Genomic DNA, 24,660 nt, shown 5'->3' with positions numbered 1-24,660 from the left:
TGGAACCTGTTATGTTGCATTACTCACTCTGATGTTGTTGGTGTTTATGTTCCTGTATACAGAAGTGACAGGGTGACAGGCTGTCCTGGTTTGAGTAAACAGACTTTGGAGTGTAACGGACACTGTGTGCAAATCAACTGAAGCCCTGGGTGGCACAAGCAGATGCTGTGATTTTGAGTTCACTCTTTGTGATAATACCATGTCCACAGTGGGAGATGGCTGCAACATTTCCAGCTGCTTATGCAGTTGTGAATAAAAGATGTTGACTCCTATGAAATGGACGTGTATATTCCTCTCACCTGATCTCTTTCTATCCTGTCTTTGTCAGCCTTTCTACCAGATCTGCTGCTGGCTTGGGCTCCAGCTGATGCTTGTTCAGACCCTGTTATCGGGGTTGATGGGATGGTGGGATGGCTGTGGGTGACTGCTGACCTCATAGAGTGCAGGTTGCAAATCCTGGACCTGAAAGCTCTCTGGCTCTGCAGAAGCATCTTGGCTTTTTTTTTTTTTTTTTTTTTCCTGTTGTGGGGTTTTTTTTTCTTTTCAATATTTAAGAACATTCCTATAATTTATGTCCTCCATGACACATTTGTAAATACAATAAATAAACCTTTTCTTGTGTCTTTGTGTAATGATGAATGTGGTAGTTCCAGCAACGGTTATCATGTGTACAGAAGTCTCTTTCATTACTGTTGTTTTCCCCATGTGTTCTGCAGATGGGAAGAAAATGGCTTTGCAGTGCTCTTTGAAATTCGGTAGCAGAGAGCTGTCTTGTTTTTACAAAACCCAAATCTGAGGGACCCTTGGGAGGATTCATCTGCCTTAAATTTAGATGCAAAATCTCTGGTTCTATATACCTGTTGAGGAAAGAGCTAACTAAGAGATTGTTTAACAAGAGACCTGCTCACATTTGCTTCAGGGATGGGGCATCCACAACCTCCTTGGGCAACCTGTTCCAGTGTGTCACCACCTTCTGTGTGGAAGGCACTTAGCCTTAGTGAACCTCATTAGGTTCTCATGGGCCCAAGATCTGAGCTGCAGCTTTAGGTGTGTTGCTGTTTATCTTTCTGGAAATGACAAAATCCTGGATGGTTTCCAGAACTGATCCTGTGGCTCCTGCTGACTAAAGGAATGGAACTCTTTGCCCTTCTTGAGGTGTGAAAAACAGCCTGCAAAGCTTCTCAAGATAGGGCCTTTGAGCTAGCTAGGCAACATATCTCTTAGGGATATCCCTCAAATAAGGGATGCTCAGTGTTCTTAGGATTGATTTTGATGAAATAAAAAGTCATGTGCTTTTTTGTTTGCTTGTTTGCTTTGTGACAGACTGGGAAAAAATAACCTAGACAGAAATTAAGCAAAGAAGAATGTATTGATGATGTAGTGGGGATAGAAGTGGCTGGGAAATGGGTGCACTTGAAACTGTGTTATAGCCAGTGAACACAAACATCCTAGCATCAGATCCCTTGCTGCTTTAACCTCCTTCTGGCCCTGTCCATTCCCAGCCCTCTTCCTCGTTCTTGTCATGGCTTGCTAAGCCAAATAACCAGGAGCTTGAAAGCTGGTGAGCTTTATTTAGCATCCTCTTTCATATTTTACAAAGAGACAGTATTTGAAATGCTAGAGAGATGGCAATGTCTACTGATGCAACATGTAATTTTAAATATTATTTGCCACTTAAAGGCCTAAAATGATAAGAACCAGTTGAGATGCTTCCTGCAGAGTTAGCAGCACTTGTGGTGGATAGAGACCTAAAAAAAAAAAGCCACAAAGAAATGATAAACTAAGTTAGTTCTCATGTGTCTCAGTTTGGACTTTGCTCATTTATGTTCTCCAGCACTGGAAATTTCAAAGACAGTGAACTTTGTTTCATCTTGAATAGGGCAAAGTAGTAGTCTCTTGTTCATTTTCCCTCACTCTTTTGAGAAAATTAAACAAGAAGCAATTATGTGTCAATTGGCTGCTGCTGAGCTGATATGTTTCTCCTTAGTTAGATGTCTTGATTAACGGTTTGATCTTGTAATTGTTATTCATTATGAAATCCATGGGAATTCTGGATACATCAGGAGTTCATGCTCAAACTGCGTAGCTGATTAGTACTATGATCTGTGCAGTGCTTAGAATTGGTGATAAGACATTGGAAGATGTCCTTCGCTGAAAAGAATGGTGCAAATTTGCCCAAGTGTGTCTTCTGTGATCTTATAGCATCTGGGTCTATGCCTACTTACCTTGAACAAAAAGTATTTTAAAATTATGTGCTTTGAGAGAAGCTTGATTTCCTTCTTATAAATTGAGAAATAAATGTGAAATCTTAAATTTAAACTTAGCAACCTGTAAGCCAGTTCTCATTCCTTTTCTAGGTAGAGGGAACTGGTTGCCCAATCCGTGGCCTTGCTTTCTTTGAAAGACTTTTATGTAGACTACTCTCCATTGCCTGGAGCTATAATCACATTAGAAACAAGCAAGAGAATATGTAGACATCTAAGGCTAGTGTGCATTTCAATCTAGTGGGCTCCATTATCTTGTTTTATTAACTAATGCATGCATAAAATAAGAAGCTGTTGAAGACAGAATTGAAGTTAGGCTGTTAGTCTTCCCTGGCTGCCCAGCAAAACCCAGTATGATCAAGTGAACAGGTTGTCTGTTGGGGAACAGAAGCCCTTAGGTCCCTGTCACATCTGTGTGTCTGCCTCTTCTAAGATTTTAAACTGTAAAATCTAAATGCTTGCAGAAGTCCTGCAACCTTTCAGTTTACCTGCCTGTTAGAATGTTTACTTAATCATATTACAGATGTCCAATTCCAGCTAGTTCCCTCTGCTTCTCTCTAGGCACAGAAGATCCTTGTTACCAGTAGGAATGGGTCCTATGTTTTGCTTATGGCCATGGCCATGGTCACGTATTTTATGGCTGAAATTCAGGGCTGAATTCAGGGCTATACAGATCTACTGATCTTCCACTGGTGTGGACGCATTGCCACCGCAGGCTGGTGGTGGAGGAGTTTTCTGATGCTCTGAATTGCTCTTTAGGCTAGGAGGTGAATGGATCACTTCCTTTTAGACATCTGCTCTCCACTTGGAAGAGGGAGAAAGCTGTGCAAGTGTGAAACACTCTTATTCCTGTGGAAGCATTTTTACTTTAATAATTTTTTTTTTTTTTTTTTTTTGGCCAGTTCTTAGCCTCAGGCAAAGCCTGCTGAAGCCAGTGCATAGGCTGCTAGAGACATCCCAATCTTTACATCATGATTAGAGTGCTGGAATTTGCACAAAATAAACTCAGCTTATCTGGCTAGCTGAATATTTACTGATAAAGTGTTTGTTGTGGGCGGTGTTTTGAATATTGAGATGAAGCCAGCCTAGGGGAAAATAGCTTTTTTTTCTTCTCCTCCATTGTGTGGTTTATGACACCTCTCATATTTTTTCAACCAAAGAACTTCCTTTAAAGCAGTCAAGTCTTGATTCTGCTTAGCAGAAGTCTGAATGTGAGAAGCAGTGGCCAGTGATTGCTGGATCTGTTCCTGGCTGTCCTTATCCTTAAGTGCTGGCACATAGGCACTGCAGATAATTCACTTGATTAACTATTAGGCTGCTTAAGCAGTTTTGAGAATTTGCCTCCATAAATTTCAGACCGTTGTAGCTCCTGGTCTCCTCTCCCTCAGATGAGTTACCACTCTGTCAGCCACTGGATAGTGCTAGAATTTTGCTGCCTGATTTATTGGTTTGTTTTTTTTTTTTTCCCCTACCATAACAACAAAGTCCCAGTTGCTATGCTATGTAAGGAATACATTAGATGCAGCAATTCTTGAATTTGTGGGTGCCTACAAAATGAAATTTCGGCTGGTGCTCTGGAAGCTTTCTGTCAGCTGTGGGCCTGCTCCCTGCCTCCTGCAGGTGTGCGGCCAGAGCCTGGGTCTACGGTTGGGTTTACAGAGGGCTGGCAAGCTGCTTCCCAACACCTGTGTCCTGCTGAAGCCAGGGATTCAAGCTAGATTCAGTAAAGCATTAGTCACTCAGTCCTCAATACATCCAGCCCTGCCTTGTTAGCTTTGGAAAGGCCTCTTTGCTTTCCTAAAGCCATGTTCTAATTCTTTGAGCAGTATAAATTCTATTACTTAATGTTGGTGCCAAGCATCTTTTTTTTTCTTCTTATTTTCTTTCTTTGCTTGATATGTGCTTTTTGTATGAGGTGCTGGTTTTGGTGGGAAGGGTGCAAAGTTAAAAGCAGAGCCTGAGAGAGCGTGGAGTTGGGTTGGTGTGCTGTGCCTTGGTGTGCTGTGGGAGATGCTGGCCTTGCCAGGCCTGGGGCATTTACAGAACACAGAAGTTGTACTTCTGTACTTCTTTGAGTGCAAGCTTCAGGCCTGGGAAGTGAGCGCTGCTGGTGGGCTGTCAAGCCAAGCCATGGGGTGACACTCAGAGCTGCCTGTGGACTCTGCCACCAGCAAGCAGAGTTAGCAGCACCCTGTAGGAGGGGATAGTGCCCAGAAGGTGAGGGAAAGCCAGGCGCATCCTAGGGGATCCTTCTTTGGTGTAATAAAAAACACACCCAACCTGGCACATGAACACCTCTGGGTATTAAAATTCTTCACGCACAAGTTGTGTCAAAACCTCATTTAAATTTAAGACATCTCCTTATTAATGCAGAAAGCGCTTCTGTCACATTGCCATTTTCCATCAGCAGGATTTAATTTCATAAGTGGCCTTGCTGCAGGGGAGAACCTGCCTCTATTAATTAGATTGCTTGCTCATCGTGGCGCAAGACTTCTGTTCTTCAGTTTGATTTTCTGTGGTCAAATTTCAGGATAATGCACATCAGTTTGATGGCACTGGGGCCCATCTGTGGGATGGACTCTGTATGTGGTCAACTTGTTGCACAGCATGCAGCTGGTACCAACAGGGAACAGAGCAATTCCTCTGTGACTGGCTACTGTGACAGCTGTGTGCCTGCCTGTAGTGCTGTCAGAGATGCCTCTGCTTTAGATAAACTCCAAAAAGTGTAAAAGTAATGAAGATAGAAATAGGGAATTAGAAATGTTTTTCTTTATGAATTCTTTGCAGTTCATTGTGGAGCTCATGCAGTTCTTGAAAATTTCACTGTTGGAATGGAAATTCTCAATTTCAGCGTTGCAGAATCAGATGCCAGCTGTGCTTGCTTGCAGCACTCAAGATGCCTCATGCTTTAGGTGAGGTTTCTGTAGAATGGTTTCCTTGGTGAAAAGCTCTGTTTTAAGAAAGCCAAACTGCAAAGAAAAATAGAAAATACTAATATAAAAAAAAAAAAAATAAAATAGTTTAGACATGCAGCTGTGCTGGAAATTCACTCAACCTTAAATGTGAGTCAGTCACTTTGGAAGCCTGTATTTTAAATTGTAGCTTACTGAACCTGTGCTAAACCAACTACTTCTACATTAATGATACAGAGTAGTATATTTATGCAGTTGTACATCCTGTGCACCTTGAATATAATGCTGATTACCATTCAATAAAAGAGAACTTTCCCAAGGGTCTCTCTGAAGGAGGTCTGTGCTGAGGCTGAGACGCACTTGTTCTTTCCTATGGACACCTCTGGTTTGAGCTGGAGTTTTTTCACTTGTGTCACATCTTGCTTGACATCTGGAGCTATTCAGACTTACTGAAGAATAAAGTGCAATGAAAAAAGAGAAAAAAGAAAAAAGTGCAATGAAGCAATAGGTCAGATTTGCAACTAAAGAGTGGTCACAGCCCTATAAAGTAAAAGGCTGTAGACTATTTTATTGTGTGGGTGAGGGTCTAATCTGGGTTTCCTCATCTCTGATGTTAGATGTCTATGGTGTGGGCTCATCTCAGCCAGTCCTCTACACTGCTTTTGCAATTAATGGAAAGAAATGGAGATTTCCAGTGTGTGATTCATCTTTCTTATTTTAGACATCTACTCTATAGTGAGATGAATCACACCCCTAAAGAGCCTGTCTGCCTCATCTGTCCTGTCAAATAACAGCTTTCCAGCTGACCGTGGGAGTGTGGTCCCAGGTTGTCCTTGCAATGTGTGTTCTTTCACTCCTGGCTCTCCCCTGTAGTCAACCAGCTAATTGCCTCCAAGAATGTGGGAGTACTTCGGGGATCATTCGCTGCTGCAAGAGCTACACTGCTGTTAGAATGTGGAGCAGTGTACCAGGTTTGGCTGCCCTCACCTTCAGTTGCCCTCCCACACGTCTCAGCAGGCTTTGCTTTGCTGGATACGTATCTCCTGCAAATGCTGACACGTGCCGTACAGCCAGCATGCACTGCTGGGTTGCTGCACAGAGCTTTCACTGCGCCAGGAACACTTGTATTGAAAACACCAAAACCCTTGGAGTTGTACGTTCAGGCATACATACTCAGAGAGAGCCTGCAGAAGATGCCTCAACCCAGTCAGTCATGTATAGAGGCAGTCTTCTGTAGCTTTCAGGAATGTGATCCACTAAATATGTGTTTGCTTTGTAACTACCTGACACTTTGCAATTTGAATCCTTGCTTCTTAAGAGAATTAAAAGCCTGCAAAATTTCACCCGGGAGCAAAAATTGTTCAGCTGTATCCTTCCAAAAGGGGCAAGCATAGTGACTTGCAAGGTAAAGCCAGAACAGCTAGAGATGTACGGAAATGTATGTCATTTGTTTCCATGGCTAGCAAAACATTTATGATTATTGATAGAGTTTATTGCCACGAGTGCTTTTCATTCATATTTGGTTCTGCCTCAGATTTAAAAAAAAAATGTCACTGCTGTCTAGTCAGGGGGTTTTGTATTTTTCTCTCATTTAAGACAGCAGCATATGTATTGACAAGTCTTTTCTTTCTTCATTGAAAGCACCGGACTTGTTGGCAGGGCACTGGGATTCCAAACTTTTTGTTTATAAACGTGGCTGGTATTTTAACGGACTGCTAAACAGGAAGGAATCTTAAACAAGGGAAAAATGAGTTACTGCCCTTAAAATAACAATAATAAAAGCAAGATAAATTCCTGACCAATTCCCTTTCAAATTCAAGCAGAAGGGAAGGAAAAGAGTGGACTGTTTGAAATTCTGGACTGAAACTGTGCAACTGATCTGGGAAAAAATTCGTTATTTACATTGCTCTGTTCAAGTTAATGCTAGAAAAGCAAGAAATTTTGTCAGCCTACAGTTCTACACGTGGAAGTTAGTGGTCCCTTTGCACATGCTGATTTAAACTTTCCATCGTAATTTGAAATTAGTTTAGGACCAGTGATACTGTTACATGTGGTACAGGTCATTGAGGGATTATCAGATGAATGCTTCAATGGCTGATAGGGGAGAAAAGTACGGAAATAAATGGTCTGCAGGGAGAAGTCACCACTGATTTTGGCCAGGTTGGTCAAAAGGAAATATCAGTCCATATGTGTGAAATAAGTGGAAAAAGAAATCAGACCTTCAAATGGATCTTTAGCTTTCTTAAGAAAGCACTGGCATTGACTTAATGTTATTATCTCTTCTCATGAAAATGTAAGCATCAATCTGGGTAAAATCTTTTAGATACCCATTATACAGAAGAGAATGAGAAGGTTGGTGTCCCATATTGCTTGTGGTAAAGTCTGAAGACTGATTTTTTTATTGCAGTGCTAACTTCAGGTAATGTGCTTACAAGTGAACGTATGTATAGAGAAGCTTCAGGATATTTAGGAGGATATTTTTAAGTGGTATTGTAACTTTTCAGGAATAAACCTGTTCTTCCCAAAGCGGCTGGTTCAAAGGGGTCAAGTACCTTTTGTTTGTGGAGTTCAAGGGAGCAAATGCTGTGGAAGAGGCTGAAAATTCAACGAGGGTTACAGATGAAACAGGGCACAGCAGCTTCAGGAGGGCATTTGGTCAGCCCTGGGCATGGCCGTACTGCGTTGTCAGTGTCAGCAGGTCCCCCTGCAGGAGACCAGTTTCAAGAAGTGTGCTCTGTTTTCATTCCCGTCCACCTTTCCAGATCTTATTGTAACGTAATGAATGAACTGCTTGGTGTGGGTGTTCAGCAGGTGTCAGAGCAGATCTCTCAGATGTATTCATTAACAAATGGAAATGGGCTTCTTCATTGCAAGAAGCCAGGGACCACGGGGGCATTTCGAAACTATTCCAAAGCATTGCCGTGAATTGGGAACTCTGTTTTAATAAGTCACAGAAGTAGCATTTGTATGATGTTCCTAACTGTAAAGAGGTTGATTTTTTTTAATTTTTTTTTTTTTTTTTTTTTTTTGGTGTGTGTGTGTGTGTGTGTAACTGACTTAGTAAGCCACTGGGCTTTTTATCTCCCTTTTTGTGTGTTTGTTGATAAGTTTTGGAGGTCTACCATTGGGAAGGCAGTTTGTCATCTTTAAAATTTTAAGCAGCTGAGAGTAAGCCATGGTGCTTCTCTGATACTGCACTCATTGGAAAAAGAACCTCACTCGTGATTAATTAAAAGGCTTTTTTTTTTTTTTTTCCTTCTCACACTGGCTGCCCTGTATTTCTGCTACCTAATGAGGTACTTCTCATACAGATAGATTGTGGAACAACTGGGCTCAGATGTTTAGGTGTCTGGGGTTTCTTCTGCTTGAAAATGATTGTCAGCCTTCATTTTCTTTTCAGCTTTCGAGCCTGTTGAAACAGCAGCATTTCTGTCATTCAAACGTTATTCAGCCGTGTGCGCTGTGACTCATTCTGAAAGATTACACACTTCTGCTTCCCAAGTGTGCACCTATCCTCCTGCTGTGCTAGTTGCTTGCAGGCTGCTGTCTGAAAGCAGTGTCTCAGGGTACATGTTGCTGCAGAGCTTTTTGGCATTTGGCATGGTGCTGTGCAGGATGTAGGAGCCCCCGGCTATTGCAGGCAGCAGGCTTCAGGGTGGGAGATGCTATTTCTGTCTATTTCTGGAAAAAAAAATATTATTAAATATCCTTTTCAACATCTCTTTACAGCAAAACATAACAATACAAAAAATAAAGAGCTCACCCTGAAGGAACAATAAACCTCAGACAGACCTCCTGGCTGCCATTCGCTTCAGCCTGTTTACTTAGGCTGAAAAAATACCAGTTTATAGTATCGGCTCAAGGCAAACTCCATCTGGTCTGATGGTCCTCTTTTATCATTTCTCTTTTCTGGGTTTGCCTTCTCTTTTTCTGTGTTCCTCCCTGGTATCTGAAGGTCCTTTCTGTCATCACCCAGGCTCACGGTTCCCAATAGGTCTGACTGCTGCCTTCCTTCCGTGCTGCCTACCAGCCCTCTGGTCTTGGGCTGAGCTCCTCACTTCTGCCATTTGACTCCATTCAGGCCAGTGATTTGTTATTTCCTTTCTTTTTTCAGAGCTTCTTTGGAAATAAGGTCCCATGGGAACCCTCTTTTTTTTTTTCTTTTTCTTTTTTTCCTCAGAATCATAGAAGGGCTAAGGTTAAAAGGGCCCTCTGGGTCCATCTGGTCATCCCCTGCTCAGGTAGAGACACTACTACGTCCAGGTGGCTTAGCTTGTAGTTTATTGAATGTTAGAATAAATTTTATGGGGGAAAAAAAAGCACCCATCCTGTTCATTAAGGAAGCTCAGTTAATCATAACTGATTAAAGGAAAGCTTGACACTACCTGCCTAGCCATAGCAGTGAGCTATCATACCCAAGGATGAAGAATTGTGAGAAATCAATCTTAATGCATTACAACTTAATACTGCACTTGTATTTCTGTCTACATGAGGGCAAAAGGTAACATGTCTGAACTGCCTAGCACAACAAAAGCAGGCAGAATATGGAGAAGATACTGTAGATGGGTGTGAGAGCCCTATTGCTGTAAGAGCACATCCCTGGAAGACCTTTTCTGTTCCACTTTGAGAGGGAGGTGTTGTTTCATAAAGTGACAAAGTACCCAAGGTTCAGAGCTGATGGGTCTCATGGGGTGTACTGAGACCATCTACTACAACTAGTTCTTGTTATGAAAACAAGGAGTTGTAGGGCTAAAGGGATCCACACTGGCATTTTTCTGGGAAAACAAAGAATTCTGGTGTACCTCGTCAGTCAAGTGTGGGGTACGAAGAGATCTTTTCTCAAAAAATGTGAGAAGCTTTCTTTTTGTAAGAGTCTAGATTTTGAAAAAGGAAAGAGATTGGTGAGCTTTCTTTTGGTGATTACCGTTATGGTACAAACCTTGCTTTCAGCGGACAGAGAGAGGAGATAGATGCAAAATACAAGGGAGAAATTTCACTCTTTTTAGATGTCCCATTAGAGGATTTAGATACTCAGAGTTTTTTTTCCCGTGTTCGTTTATATAAACCAGTACTTACCTGGGTGTCCAGAATTGTGCCAACACTTGTGTTTTGATAAAGAGCTGGTTTTTTTCTGAATTAACTACATCTGCTTTTGATTGTGATAAATCATGCTTGGGTGCTCTTTCACAGTAGTTCATATGCTGCTTTATTCAGGGATAACTTTCGAGCGCAGACAAGCCCCTAGGAAACTTTTTATTTGAAATGGAATCTCCTTAATTTGTTAGCTCTTGCATATTATGCTTGTACTAAGAAATTAATACAGTTCCTTTAAGGTATTTGTTTTAATTTATTTATGTATTTATTTTTGCTTTGCAGACTGCAAGGTGGCACATTGAACTGCAGCCATGGGCAAGTCCAACTCCTTCCTTGAACTATGAAGCTTTGAGGTTCCTGAAGTACATTAGCACTTCTCAAGTAGGTTTTTATTTCAGTTCTGTCTGATACAGTCTGTTCCTTCACAGATAAGAAATTAAACTCACATCAAACTCTTTTTGCACTCGTTTTTGAATATGAAATTTATTTCTATAGTTGTTCAGCTTCACACTGATGGTCAACATGAATGTAGAGGTCAAAATAGAGGATAGAAAGTGTCCATATGAGTTCTTTGTAGAAACATCACTTCTGCACAACGACATGTATGATACGTGAATTTATTTCCTAAAATAAAAGCAGAAAAAGTACTGGAAGGCCACATTTCTCACAGAGTGGTTGCTTTAGATATTCAGCAATGAGCCCTTGAATGCAGATTTAACCACACCATCATTTACGCTGAAGAGCAGCAAAAAACCTCAGGTCACTGAAATGTCATTCATAAGAGAATTTCTTTGTCAGTGTAATGCTTTCAAAGCTGTGACAGTAAATGCACCTGAAACATCTGAAAATATTCTGCTCCACCCACAGTTAGTACCTAAGAGGGTAGCAGAGAAATGTCTTACCCTCCAGCTTATGATACCCCTGGCAAAATGGTCAGAAACATGAAGAGGACATCTCTGCCCGGCACTGAGAGGACCAGGGACAAGAAAACACAGCAAGAGGCCTGCGTAGAGCTGCTTGGTTTACAGTGCAGTTCAGGCTGAGGAGGCATATTAAGCTGAAAACAGCCCTCATCCCATTGACTTAATAAACAGTGGCAGATGCTGCTAAATTCCACTAGTTGGGGCAAAACCTACAAGGACTTCAGTTAGCAGAGAATTTATTGATTCTGACACAGTAATCAAGAACTTTCATTCCCAGAAGAACTGACCCTTGGGACAAGTGTAAGTGAAAACAAAAAAAATAAAAAATAAAGAAATGCATGTTTCTGACCTGGCAGATGTTGCAGGATTAACAGCTGAAGGGGTAGCACCATGGCTGATAGGAACGTTTCTGGAAATGCGATCCCACTGGCATAGATGAGCAGAGGCACTTGTTATCTTTGCTTGCTTTTCAAGTGTCAGCTAATTACTCTGCTGAAGTTCAGGTTCTTGCCATAGCACAGAGCAGCTGACATCGGAAGATGCCATGTCATCAAGTCAAGGTGTGACCTCAGGAAGCATTTTCTTGCCAGTATCTGGTGACCAGACAAACCACCTTACATGTGCTGTTATTTGTGTGGTAGTTGTGAGTGGGAGCCGAGAACAGGACACAGCTCCGTGCTGCAGCATCTGTAAATCACACAACAGATGGGTGATGGTCCTAAAGATAGGGTTCAGGTCCTTTGATTTTAGTTTTCATTTTAATGTCAAGAGCTGTTAAAATTACTCTAAGTACTGAGTGCTGAAATTGCTCATGAGTCAATTAAATAGCAGCATTGCAGGATCTTTCATTTTTCCATAGAGAGCACATCATTCTTCCATGTCTTGAAATTAATGCTTGTTGTCACAGTGCTGTTTATTCTTCAGTTGTTATGTGGCTGAAGGGAAATGAGTAGTGGGGCGCAGTGCAAATCATCACTTAAAATTTAGTAAATCCTGAGAGCAGCATGAATAGGTGCTTTATTAGCTTTTATGAATTTTCCATGAGAGTTAGGAGCTAAGCTGGACTAGGCAGGCGATGATGCAGCTTGCAGTTCTGTGAATGTAATGCTCCAGATAATGATATGTCAGAGCTTAAGCATCTTTAAAAAATCAGAGCTTTATTTACTTATTATGAAGCACATGGTGGAGATTGCCTACCATAGCAAAGGCTGGATTTCAGCTGTTGTTCTTACCCCTGCTCTTGTCTCTGCTGTCATAATTTCCAATTTTTGTTTGTTTGTTTTTGTTTGGCTGTCTGACAGTGCTACCTCCCATCACTGCAGGCACAGTTAGTGCTGGGTTCAGAGAACAATTTCTGTGAGTCGTGATGGCTTGGCTAGGCTCCTGCAGGCTCAGTATCCCTTTTCCTTTTGCAGTACTTTAATTCTAACTTGAGACTCTTGAAACATAAGCCAGCAGAGTGCAGAAACATGTTATGACTCCTCAGTTTAGTTAAGCACTTGCTAAAATCCCTTTGTTATTGGATAGGGGCTGTTGCAGGGTCATGCTTAAATGTTTTTGGGAGATCCAGGACCCTGCAGGTGAGGTGTACAGCATACATTGCAGTGACACTGCAGTCTGTGATTGCAGTGTTGAATTGTGCCAGGATTTCAACGTGATTCAGAATGCAGAACCTGCAAAACAGTTTGAAAGGGAAAAAAAAATAAACACTTTAATGCGGTGATAATGTCTTGTCAGGAAAACTGATTTCAGGGCATCATACTAATGCTTAATTATTTGCTTTTTAAACTGCGTTGTTCTTTGGGGGATTATGTAAGCCTTGAATTTCACCAAGCAGAACAGACAAACAAGGAAAAAAAGTGTTTGAGTTTCCATAGCTGTGCATCAGATTGACAGGCAGATTTAAACAAAACTTCTCTCCACTCTTTACCCAGAAGGCAAATTAAAAAATTAAAGGGTAAGCCTTAAGATGAAACATTCTTTGATTTCAACAGATTTCATGTGAGCACATGAACCTGAGCAGCCTGAGGGGCAACTCTGAAGCCATGAAGAGGCCCTGGTCAGTCTGCCTTGATGAGAGGTTTAGCCTCATCCACCGGCTCAGAAACAAGCAGTGCCGTCTCTATTCCCTGGGGTAAGTGCTCCATTTAACAGGCAGCAGATCTTTCCGTGATGCATTCTAGCATCAAAAAGCTTTATAAATGCAGCACCGGTTGCAGCAAAGCTGTGTGTTAAAATACTGGCTTTGTTCGGGTGTGTTTATTGTGTGCTGATGTGCTTCTGTAAAGTCTGTTTAGGGAGAAACCTTTCTCCAGGAGGGTCTTCATTTTCCTTCACTTTTCTGTCTGTGCTGCACAGTACGAAACCAAATTGCCTGATGGCGAGTAGCAAGTGGTAGTTCCAGCAGAAGAAGATGGAAATTAGTGAGATAAACTGAGAAGCATACAGCGTCTTTCCTGAGCAGAATTGACTTGCATAATTGCCAGGTACTTCAGCAGCATTACTTAGGAAACTTCATTAACTACCCCTGGGATGAAACTGTACATTTCCATATGAGAGTGTGTTTGCTGAGCGCTTCAGGGGTGATGTGTGCCAAAGTGATAATAATGAAAGCAGTTGTTGGCTTTATTTTAAAATGTTTCTGGTGTGGACGTTGTTTACAGCACCTGAGATTGAAGTCATCGCTCTTGGCAGAACTGCAGCCTATTTCCCTGCCGTTAATACCTCTGCCTCCTGGAAGGATGAGGGAGTTGGTCAGGCCTCTGGCACTTTGCATTGTGCTCAGGTGCACCAGGAGGGCAATCAGCAGGATCTGTGGCCACAGTACTGCTGCCCCACACAACTTTGCTGTCCTGTGAGCCAGCTTTAGTTTGGGGAGTGCTGGAAGACTTAATTTCTGTTGAGCCAGCACAGGCTGTTTATACTGAGCTATGAGAGTCGGTGTGTTAGAGAGTGTGGAGCTCTCAGCTCTTGTTCAGCCATACCTGTTGAATACTGCTACAGCAGATAACAGTGCCACACCCCTTAGGTTGAATCCTGTCTACAGAGAGCAAACTCCTCTTGAGGAATTACTTTCTGAGTGTTTTTTATAATCCATTTCAAATAATGCTTCCTTGGTTTTAATGCAAAATATAGGTTTACATGAGGTGTTTGGTTTTTTTTCCTCAGTTTTTCCCATTGCTGTGAAAATTTGGGGAGATCCTGTGTTATCTCACACTTAGGTCCAGATTATACCTGCTCAGCTGCAGTACTGGCACATTGCTTCAGGCTCCTTTCAGTTTTGTGCAGGGAGAGGTGCATTTGGTTGGAAAATCAGGTAAGCTGAGCAACCTTCTGGAGGCAGCTGTAGCTTTCCTTTGAATATAGAGGAAGTCTAATGTGACTGCTGACTTTTAATGTCTTGGCAAAGTACCCGTTGTTCAGTGGAATTAACTTGAAGGGTAACATCTATATTACATGCTCATTAATATTGGACCTGAGCTCTGGTGCTAAAGTGCCTTTCTTGATATTTAGCCAGACACAAAGCAGAGTTGATTTAATCCGTTCTGGAAAATGTAGGTTTGACAGAAAGCTGACCAGCAATAAGATAACTTGCTGATGGTTGTGAACAAACCTGAGCTAATGAGTGTATTCCAGTATTTCACGTGGAGCTGCTCTTGATACTGTACAGGGAGCCCCAGTGCCAGGCTTTTGTAGCAATGGCGCATTAGGCTTAGCAGAGATTGAAACTGATGCTGCCTCTCCCATAAATCATCAGGTACACACGTGCAGTAAATAACCAGCTGTGATGTCTCTCGTGAAGCAGCTAAAAAGTAAAGAAGAAATATTTGGGCTTAAGGAGGAGCAGTTTTTCAACCTTCAAATTCTCTCTGCAGCTTTTGGAGCTTGTTACTGCATGAGTCTTCTGTCAGACTCGCTTCCTTTAGCTTTATGACAGGCAGAAAAATTATTTTGTTCTGAGCAAGACAAAAATCCCCTTTAAATATTTTTGTTATCTCATACACTTCATAAAGAGCAAATGGGGAGCAGCTGCTCTTGACAAAGAACTTGTTAGCAGAAGGAATGGATGGAGGACAAATGTGAAAGTTCAGCGTGAGTGTGATTGGGAATCCTGAATTAAATCCATAAATCATTAGAAATTGAAGAAAACTTGCTGCCTAGTTGTTGCCTTTATGTATGCAGTAGAGAAGCTTGCTTGTGAATGGGAGTGAGAGCGTCTGTAATTTCTAGAGGTTTTTTTCAGATGAGCATTAGTGGCTTCCACTACTGGAAGGCAGCAGTGTTTGTGCTTGGGGGCACAATTTCCTGGTGTGATATGTAATTGCAGCGTGCATTAGTCAGCTGTAGTTATTAGTGCTAAATCTGCTTAGATTAAGCAGTCTGTTACAAACACAACAGGCAGGCACTGGAGCTGCCTGATATAAATGAGTAGGATATCAGAAACGTAACCGTTGAGGTTTAAAGAGTCTTACTGCAGTGCCACTTGAAACCTGTTTTAAGAGGCTTTTAATGTGTAGGGGCTTTAGAATCCAGGCAGGGGATGCTTCTTTTTATTATGAGCTGCAGAACTTGGTTATCTGTCTGTCTTTGAAGGAAAGAAAAAAAGAGAGAAAACAGTAAGACCAGAAAGGGAAAGCTGGACCCTAATGTAGATGCTCTTACACCCCTGTCCTGTGGTCCCTTTCGGACCTGGAGTACCCCGTGGGAACTGGCTGTGGGAACACAAGCGTGCTCCTCTTGTGTGGGGCCCATCTGCAGAATGCATTTTCTGATGCTTTTAAAGCTCACCTTCACCCCTGCTTCAAGGTCAGTCTGCAGTCCTTGTCTCTGGAGATGAGTTTTGTCTTCTGTTTTGCAGGAAAAACAGGTTCGTGTCCCTAGCGTTTTTGATTTATGTTACTGGAGAGAGCAGCTGGTCCCTCCTGATGGCCTCTCTGTTCTTCTGTGACATTTCTTAAGGTCGTCGTCTTTTATTTATTTATCTTTTTCAAGTAACACAAAGTTTTCCTTAGGAAGCCTCATTTGTTTACTTCTCCCGTGCTGTGTTCTCACTTGGTGAGATAACACACGAGCCTTGCATTTTTCAAATCTTCTGGAGATGACTGACCTTATTTTGTCTTATAAACATTTGTGATTGATTAGATCTCTCTTCAGGCATAAATTTGATCTGTTGCCAGAGTGTCAGATGATATACCAGCACTTTCTTCACCCTCAACTATTATTTGTTCTGTTTTGCACCATTTTGCAGTCCACATGTGAATAACAATCTGCTCAAAGGCAGCCTGAGGTCTGCCTGCATCGGAAGCATCTGGCCCTCTGGATTGCACCAGCTGCAACTGTTAGAAGTGTGTCACGGATGCATGTGTCCATGGGTTGGTGCTAGGCTCATCGCTCTAATGCTGTATTTGTCCCAGACAATTTGCATTTTGTTCATTTGAAGCCAGCTTTTCATTCCAAAGGGATTACACTGGTCTTCATTCATCTGTGTCCCTTCTGTAGAATGCTGTATGCAAACAAACGTGCCAATTCACTTGGTTAACTTTGGAACTTTTTTCCTGTTGTATTTTGAATGTATTAGAAGAAAACTGTTCTCTTTCTCTCCTACACATCTGCATAGGCCGGAATCATGTGAAATACGATTGTTCTTGAAGTATGTTGTGCTGTTCTTGCAGTCTTTATATCCTTCGGCTTGCCCAGGACTCCTAGGGAGAAAATAGTTCAATGGAGAAGCTTTTGGGGCAGTGTTGTTGGTCAGTGTTAAAGCAGATGTGATGCCAGATTAGTAACTTCCAAATCATATCCGCTTTGCAACTTTGTTTCAGGAGTTGAATTCATTTTAGTTTAGCAAAATACCGTCTATGCAAAACATTTAGTGCTGGCTTAATGTCATATCCTAGCATAGCGTGATGTAAAATTTATCACATTCCATATATTGGTGCAATTAGCCAGAATTATTTCAGATTCAAATAATTTTTAAGATAAATGCTTAAGTATAATTGTGGTGTTGTCTAGCAGATCACAGAGGCAGCACATTGGAAAAATACTGCCCTGCAGTGGTTTGTTTCTGGTAGATAAAGGCCATGCTATTACTACGGAGTGGATATTCTCAATTAGTACAACTGGTTGAAGCACTGATTAAAAAACTTGATTACCTCTCCTGTGCTACCTGTTTGTGTTTCCAACAGCACGATTTTGATTAAGTTTAAGGTTTAGCACATAATTTCAACCATGCTTGGTACAAACCTGTATGGGCAGCAGTGAGGAGGACATCATATTTCAGACAGTGGGGAGTGCCTGCAGGCCAGATATCTGATTGCAGCAGTAGTGATTTCTTGAATCCTATGTGAATCATTTTGCAGTAGGAGGTGGGAATATGGAATAGCCTCATAAAGCACATATTTTCCTTGCAGAGACAGGGAGGGGTGCAGTGACACATATTTTTTCTGTACAGGGGGGTTGCTTGCATTTCTTCTTCTTTGGGGATCTTTGTGAAATTAGCATTAATCTTTCTTTGAGTGTAAAAACACTTCTGCTGTTGGGAAGGAAGTAGTTTTAAATTTACGTTTTGATTTTCCTGTGCAAGGAGAAAGAAAGAAATTTGGTTCTTGTGTCCTGTCCCAGTTGTTGGCCATTATGGCACATAGTTGTATAGGCATAGCAGAAAATATATCTGATTTTTTTACAAAATGGTGCTGTATACATTTTGATTACTATTATTATATATATATATATATTCACTATTCCATTTCTATTCCTTTAAATTTCCTTTATCTAAGTACTTGTTCCAAATCTTCAGCATACATCATTGCAGTCTGTCAGCTTTATTTCTGATGATCACATCAGAATTAGGGTTAAATTGTGCTCAGTGCCATGGATAAATCTGGAGAAGCAACACAACAGTTCCCCACTTTGCTTCAGTAACTAACAAGCTGAATTTTCCCTTCTTGCATGCTCATGAGCCCTCAGGATGTTCTACTCACTAGTAGGTCTTTTTGCAGCATTAATGATTGCATCTTTTTTGTTTTGTAGACTGGGCAGTGACGACAACCAGTTTGAGATCAGCATGGCTAACAGTGGATGCGAGGTGCATCGCTTCGACCCCAGCATAAGGTCAGCACACATCCAGGAAGGTCAGCACCTCTGGTATCATCGCCTGTCCGTTGATTGGAGGGATCCCAACCCAGCCATTGCTGCACACAAACTTCACAGCAACACAAAGAAGCTGGGCACGATATTGAATGAATTTGGACATCAGAAGGTAAGGACTCGGGTGGTACACTTCTGACTGTTGTGAAAGCTGCAGAGTTTTGTTCTGGAGCACGGGGTTGGACCAGATGGCCTGCAGAGGTCCCTTCCAACTTCAGCCTTCCTGTGATCCTGTGATTCTTGTTCTCTCAGGAGCTCAGGTGCTTTCCCAAGTGATCTCCTGACAATAGATTTTCTTGAGAAATACTTGCAGTGCATTTCTTTCTGGAGTGTCTTTTCTGTCTTGCTTTTTTCCTAACTCTGGTAACAGCCACTCTGTTTTTAAATTGCAAGCTGTATGTTTAATACTTTCCTTCTCCTCCCTTGCTTTTCTATTCAGCTGGCTGGTGACACTGAGTGTTCATTTTTCCAGTCCTGTGGAAGTTCTGGTTGTTGCCTGAGTAAGAGTTCTAAAATACTCATGCTGAGCAGTTTACAAAGAGAAGAAATATTTGTAAAAACAATTAGAAGAAGTAATGGATGGGCTGTTTATGTTTGCAGGGTCACTGATCCTAATTACAGTCATCAACAAAAACATCCTGTTTTGAAATTGGCAGCACTCTATTTTTTTGACATTTCTAATTTATTTTTTTTTAAGGAACTGTAAATACACCAGAAATGTTAGGTTCTCAAATAACTATTGCCAAAAGACATTTGAGGAAGTTCCTGACACACAGGATTAGATTGCTTTCAAGAGAGATTTTCCCTCAGAGGATATGCTAGTATGAATTGAAATGCTAATATACTTCATTGCCTGCAGCTAATTCTTCATGTCTTTGTGGTTTTTTTGTGTGTGTGTGGTTTTTTGTTTTTTTTTTTAATAGGCAGCCTGAGCTAAGGAGAGCTTTTCTGTAGCATTTACAAAGCAAGCAAGCAGTGCAATATGTGTTTGGTTTGTTATTATAAAATTCAAGAAGTCCTTTTCAGTTCATTTCTTGCTTTTCTTTAGCATTTTCTTTTGGTTCAGCTCTTCTGATTGAACCATTTTGAAGAGAAGAACAGAAAAAGCAGCTTTTTTTTTCCTGCTTCTTAGTCATTCGGTAATTGTAGTAGCTTGTGCATTAGCAAACCATCTGGGGAGAGAGAGATGGCTTTCCTTTGACGTATGCCTTACATTGATAGTTTTGCTTTTAGAAGAATCAGTCACAAAGAAAATGATTAATGACCTGATCCAGAAAAAGCATGTGAATGTTGTGGTATAGCAGACCTTGCTGTGAACAGCTGATTGTTTATCATGGACTGGTACAGAGTGTTTATGAGACCTGCTGTGAATTACAGGAGTGTAGCTATGAATTCTGAGTCTATAGCCTTCAGGATGAAAACTACCTGACATGAAAGCACCCAGCTGGAGGGCATTCCAGAAGCAGTGCACACGATGTGGGATTGAGGTTTTCTGCACAGCACAGAGTTTAGTTTAGTGTGTTGGCATGTTGTGAACACCACACATGCCTCTTAGACTGTGATCATTCAGGCTGCTCCCCTGTGCAAAGTTATGGCATTAGTGAAGTCATGAGCTGACTTTGCCCAGCAAGTGTACAGCCATTACATACTTCGCAGTCTGACAGAGTCATAGAATTGTTTGAATTGGAAGGGACCCTGAAAGGCCATGTAGTCCAACTCTCCTGCAATTAACAGGGACATCTACAGCTAGATGAGGTTACTCAGAGCCCTGTCCAACCTGGTCTTGAGTATCTCCAAGGACAGGGCTTTAACCACCTCTCTGGGCAACTGGTTCCAGTGCTTTACTGCCTTTAATGAAGAAAAAAAATATAAAATTGTATCCAATCTAAATCTCCCTTCTTTAGTTTGAAATCATTTCCCCTTGTCCTATCAAAACAGGCCTTCCTAAAGAGTCTCTCCCCTTTTTTCTAATAGCCCCACTTTTAGGTACTGAAGGGCCTCTTTAAGGTCTCCCCAAAGCCTTTTCTTCTCCACGCTGAACAGCCTGACCTCATAATGGAGGTGTTCCATCCCTTGGATCATTTTTGTGGCCCCTCCTCTGATGTGCTCTAACAGGTCCATATCTCTCCTGTTCTGTTGGATTCTGCATCTGGACACAGTACTCCAGATGAGGCACAGAGTAGCGGGGTGGGGTTGCCTCCCTTGACCTGCTGGCTACACTTCTTTTGATTCAGCCTAGGATATGGTTGGCTTTCTGAGCTGTGCGGGCACATTGCTGGCTCACATGAGACTTGCCATCCTCTAGTACCCCAAATTCCTTTTTGGCAGGACTGCACTCAATCTTTTCATCCCTCACCCTGTGTTGGTAATGAGGGTTGCCATGACCCAGGTGCAGGACCTTGCAGTTGGCTTTGTTGAATCTCATGAGGTTCTCCAGGACCACTGCTTGGGCCTGTCTAGGTCTATCTGGATGGCATCCTGTGCCTCAGGCATGTCAGCTACACCACACAGCTTGGTGTCGTCCACAAACTTGCTGAGAGTGTATTTGATCCCACTGTTGAGTCATTGGTGAAGTTGTTAATTAAAAGCACTGATTTCAGCACTGATCCCTATGGGGCACCACTCATCACTGATGTCCATCCTGATAATCTTGCAATCAGCTCCTCATATACTGAAAAGTCTACCCATCAAAACCATATATTAAACCATGATTTAGAGAGAAGGATATTGTGGAGAACCATGTCAAAGGCACCTTACTGAAGTCCAGATAGATTATATTAGTAGCTCCTCCTTTGTCCACTAATGCAGGTATGCCATCATAAAGGCCACTAGGTTAGTCAGACAGGACCTGCTCTTTGTGAAGCCATGCTGGTTGTTTTGCATCACCTCCCAGTCCTCCTTGCTTGACTCAGCATAGCTTCCAGGAGGATCTTTCCCAGCACAGAGTGAAGCTGACAGGTCAGTAGTTCCCTGGGTCATCCTTTCTGCCTTTCTCAAAAACAGTTGTGATAGTGCCTTTTTTCCAGTTACTAGGGACTTCACCTGACCACTATGTCTTTTCAGATAAAACTGAGAGTGGCTTGGCAGCTACGTTAGCTAATTCCCTCAGGAGTCTTGGATGCATTTGTTGGGATCCATAGACTTATGGACGTTCAAGTTCCTCAGATGGCTGTGAGCATGATCTTTGCTTACAGTGGGAGAGTCATTGCTCCCCCAGTTCCCACCTTTTGACCCGTCTGCTTGAGAGGTGTGTGAAGAGCAATTGCGAGTAAAGGCTGAGGCAAAAATGTTGGGTACCTCAGCCTTCTCCTTGTCCATTGCTAAGCAGTCTGCCCTTATTGCTCACTATAGTTGGAGTAAGCATTCTTGGATTTTCCTTTTCTGGTTGACATACCTGTAGAAGCCTTTCTTGTTCTTCTTTGCACCCCTTGCCAAGCCCAGTTCCAGTTGGGCTGTGGCTGCCTAACTCTGTCCCTACACAACCTAGCAGCATATATCCCTATACTCCTCCCAGGATACCTGTCCCTACTTCACATTTGGGAAATACCCAAAGAAATCTGTTCTACTTACATCTTCTTACTTGGTTTGTCTCTGCTTGGAGGGCAGCCTGAGAGGCTGTTTGTCTGAAGATGCCAGTAAGCTCCAATTTATGACAAGGACATCAAAGTAAAAACTGTGTCATTCACATTTTCATTCTTCCAGTGAATACAATGAAATGTTCCCATAATTAAATTAGTAAGCTAATTCAAAACAGTTTCCAGAATATTTTCCAAAGTACTTTTTTTTTTCTTTTCTTCTTCAGTTAGAAATTTAAAACATGTTCTTCATTCCATTCTTAGTAATTTTAAAAATCCTTCCGCCTAACCTCAAAGCTGCTCTGTTACCACTTCAAGGCGGGAATTCCAAGCAACATCATTTGAAGTTAATGCCTACTTTTCGCCTTGCTTTTATTCCTTAAGATCTGGGATTTGATCCAAGACCCTCCAAGTAAATGAGAACTTTTCCACTGACGTCAGGGACTTTGGATTGGGCTGTTGAAGAGGGGACCGACAAGACCTCCTGCAGTTCTTGCCACTACAGTCTTGAAAAGAAACCATGCAGTTTGGGCAATTTTAGGGGCTTGTGTGCACGGACATCAAAGAACTTCACAGGCTTATTTCCCCACTGTGGCTTGGATGAGAGCGCAACTGCTGTAGTTTAGTTGGTGCTGGAACCCCTTCAACAGAAGTGGAAACTGTTATGATGACAAGAAACACAAGCGGGTCTTTTGCTGTTAGAGTGGATTTGAGAAAGCATTAAAAGAACTTGATCTTTCTAAAACACTGCAGTTCTAGTCCTGTGAGGAGTGTAAATAGCCCAGAGGTGAAAGAATCATCTAATACTATAATAAGATGAGATTGAAAAAGGAAACATGCAGCCAGAGTACTTGGGGAACCTTTGTGAAGGAAAGAAATCTTTTAAGTGCTGGAATAATCTCCAAAGGCTGTAGAGAGTCCTGTTTCCTGGATGCAAATCTAGTCTGAAAATTTAGTGGTATATCTTTTGAGAATAGTATTTTATCAGCTGTGGGAGAGGATAAAGATGTAAAAACTTGATCTTTCTCATCTTTTTTTTCTTCCCACTAATCTTTTGCTTCATATGGTCACTATAGTATACTGCTGATAAATAGTGAAGAAAAGCCACTCAATGCATAAAATGTTGTTTATTATTTTAGTAGAGTACAACTTTGTGAAAACTGGCTCTTTCATATTCTCTCACTGACTGCTAGGGTGGGGGGTGGTAAGATACTGCTGTTTCCTTTGGATAGCTGATAGTTGAATGGGGAACTCCCTTTAGATGGGATCCCTGGATAACTGAAGGCAGAAGGGATTTTGGGAGGCCTGTAATTCAACTGCCAGCTCAAAGAAGGACCAGCTCTGAAGTCAGGCTATTCAAAGCTTTATGCAGTCTGGTCTCGGAAAGCACCAAGTTTTCTCCAAAATAGAGGCTGCACAGCTTGTCTATGCAAGCTATGGTCATGCTTGGCTATTCTAGTCATGGAAGAAGTTTCTCCTTATATACAATCTGGAATCCCCCAATTTCAGTGTGTCTGCTGTCTCTTGTGCTCCTTCCACGCACTGCTGGAGAGCCTGTTGCTTTCTACTTGGGGACTTCCTCATAGACTCTCAAGGCTGGTGACCATTCCCCTTGCTCAAAGCCATCTGCTGCCAAGGTTGAACAAGCCCCATTCCCTCAGCCTCTCATGGTAATTTCTCCAGTCCACAACCATGCTTGGCTCCCTGTTGAGCTTACCTCAGTTTATCATTGACTGTATAGACGCATCCCATGCTGGTCTTCTTTGCACCATGACCCTCCAGGGTCTTTCTGTGGAGCTGCTCCCCAGCCAGCCAGGCAGGTTTCCAGCCTGAATTATTGCAGGGCTTCTTTCCTCACTGGCTGTAGGATTTACTTTGCCCTTGCTGAATTTCATTGGGTTTCTGTTGGTCTGTCCCTCTAGTCTGCCTGGGTTCCTCTGGATGGCAGCTCTGCCCTTGGCTGTGTGTACTGACTGGTCCAGACAATTTGCTGTTAGCCCAGACTTGGCAAGGGTGAAGTTCATCAACTCCTCCAGATCACAGATAAAGATGTCAACAAGATAAATCCTAGTATAGACTCTGTGTTTCTAACTGACTTCCAGATAAGTCCTCTGAGCCCAACCATCCAATCAGTTTCTTACTCAACTTGCAGAAGCAAGGAGAGCTCATTCTCTTTTGTTTCAGTCATGCATGTCTGTTTGTGCAAGCTCTTAATTCAGTAGTAGTTTGCCTTGCCTTTTTCTGGATCTCTGCTGTTCGGATTTTGTGTGCTGCTACCAGTAAGGTTGTGCTCAACTCCTTCCATTCAAATCCCTTTGAACAAATTGTCTAAAAAAGAGCATATTGTGCCATTAAAAGAAACTCAGAGATCTTTAAGTCCTGGTTTAGATTTGGAGGCTTTAAGTTATACTGGCTTCTGCATGAAGGATTGTGTGACAACCTGGTCTACAGATGTCCGTTTCATGTTTTAGAATGGACTTAGTTTAAAGGTTTCAAATGCAAAAACCTTTCCCTTTCACCTGTTATTTAATGCTCAATACAACTTTAAAACTTTACACCCTGCAGCCATACTGATTAATGACCTCATCTTCTCCTACGTAAGTGATTTATCCCTTGCTTCATCTCCTCAAGCAGGTACTGCAGAGTCTATTTCATGCTGCACTTTCAGCTCTTTGAAAATTGGTGTGGAAGAGCAAACATTAAAGAAAATTGATTTACCATTTTGATTTTAAGTCACCTCTGTTGG

The 24,660-nt window shown here is 41.9% G+C and overlaps 1 protein-coding gene across 1 annotated transcript in view; it reads left to right on the top strand.

Moving 5' to 3' along the window:
* Positions 1-24,660, top strand: part of METTL24 (methyltransferase like 24) — a 44,391-nt gene that overhangs the window by 6,525 nt on the left and 13,206 nt on the right. The window contains exons 2-4 of the mRNA XM_042820636.1: positions 10,553-10,651; positions 13,188-13,327; positions 18,223-18,451. Of these exons, the coding sequence (XP_042676570.1) occupies positions 10,553-10,651; positions 13,188-13,327; positions 18,223-18,451 (468 nt within the window). The remainder of the gene's footprint in view (positions 1-10,552; positions 10,652-13,187; positions 13,328-18,222; positions 18,452-24,660) is intronic.

Source organism: Centrocercus urophasianus, unplaced genomic scaffold (assembly GCF_019232065.1).
Source record: "Centrocercus urophasianus isolate 14NV4802_14NV808 unplaced genomic scaffold, USGS_Curo_1.0 seq_10, whole genome shotgun sequence".
Taxonomy (NCBI): domain Eukaryota; kingdom Metazoa; phylum Chordata; class Aves; order Galliformes; family Phasianidae; genus Centrocercus; species Centrocercus urophasianus.
Note: the sequence above shows the minus strand (reverse complement) of the source record. Positions and strands in the feature narration are given on the sequence as shown.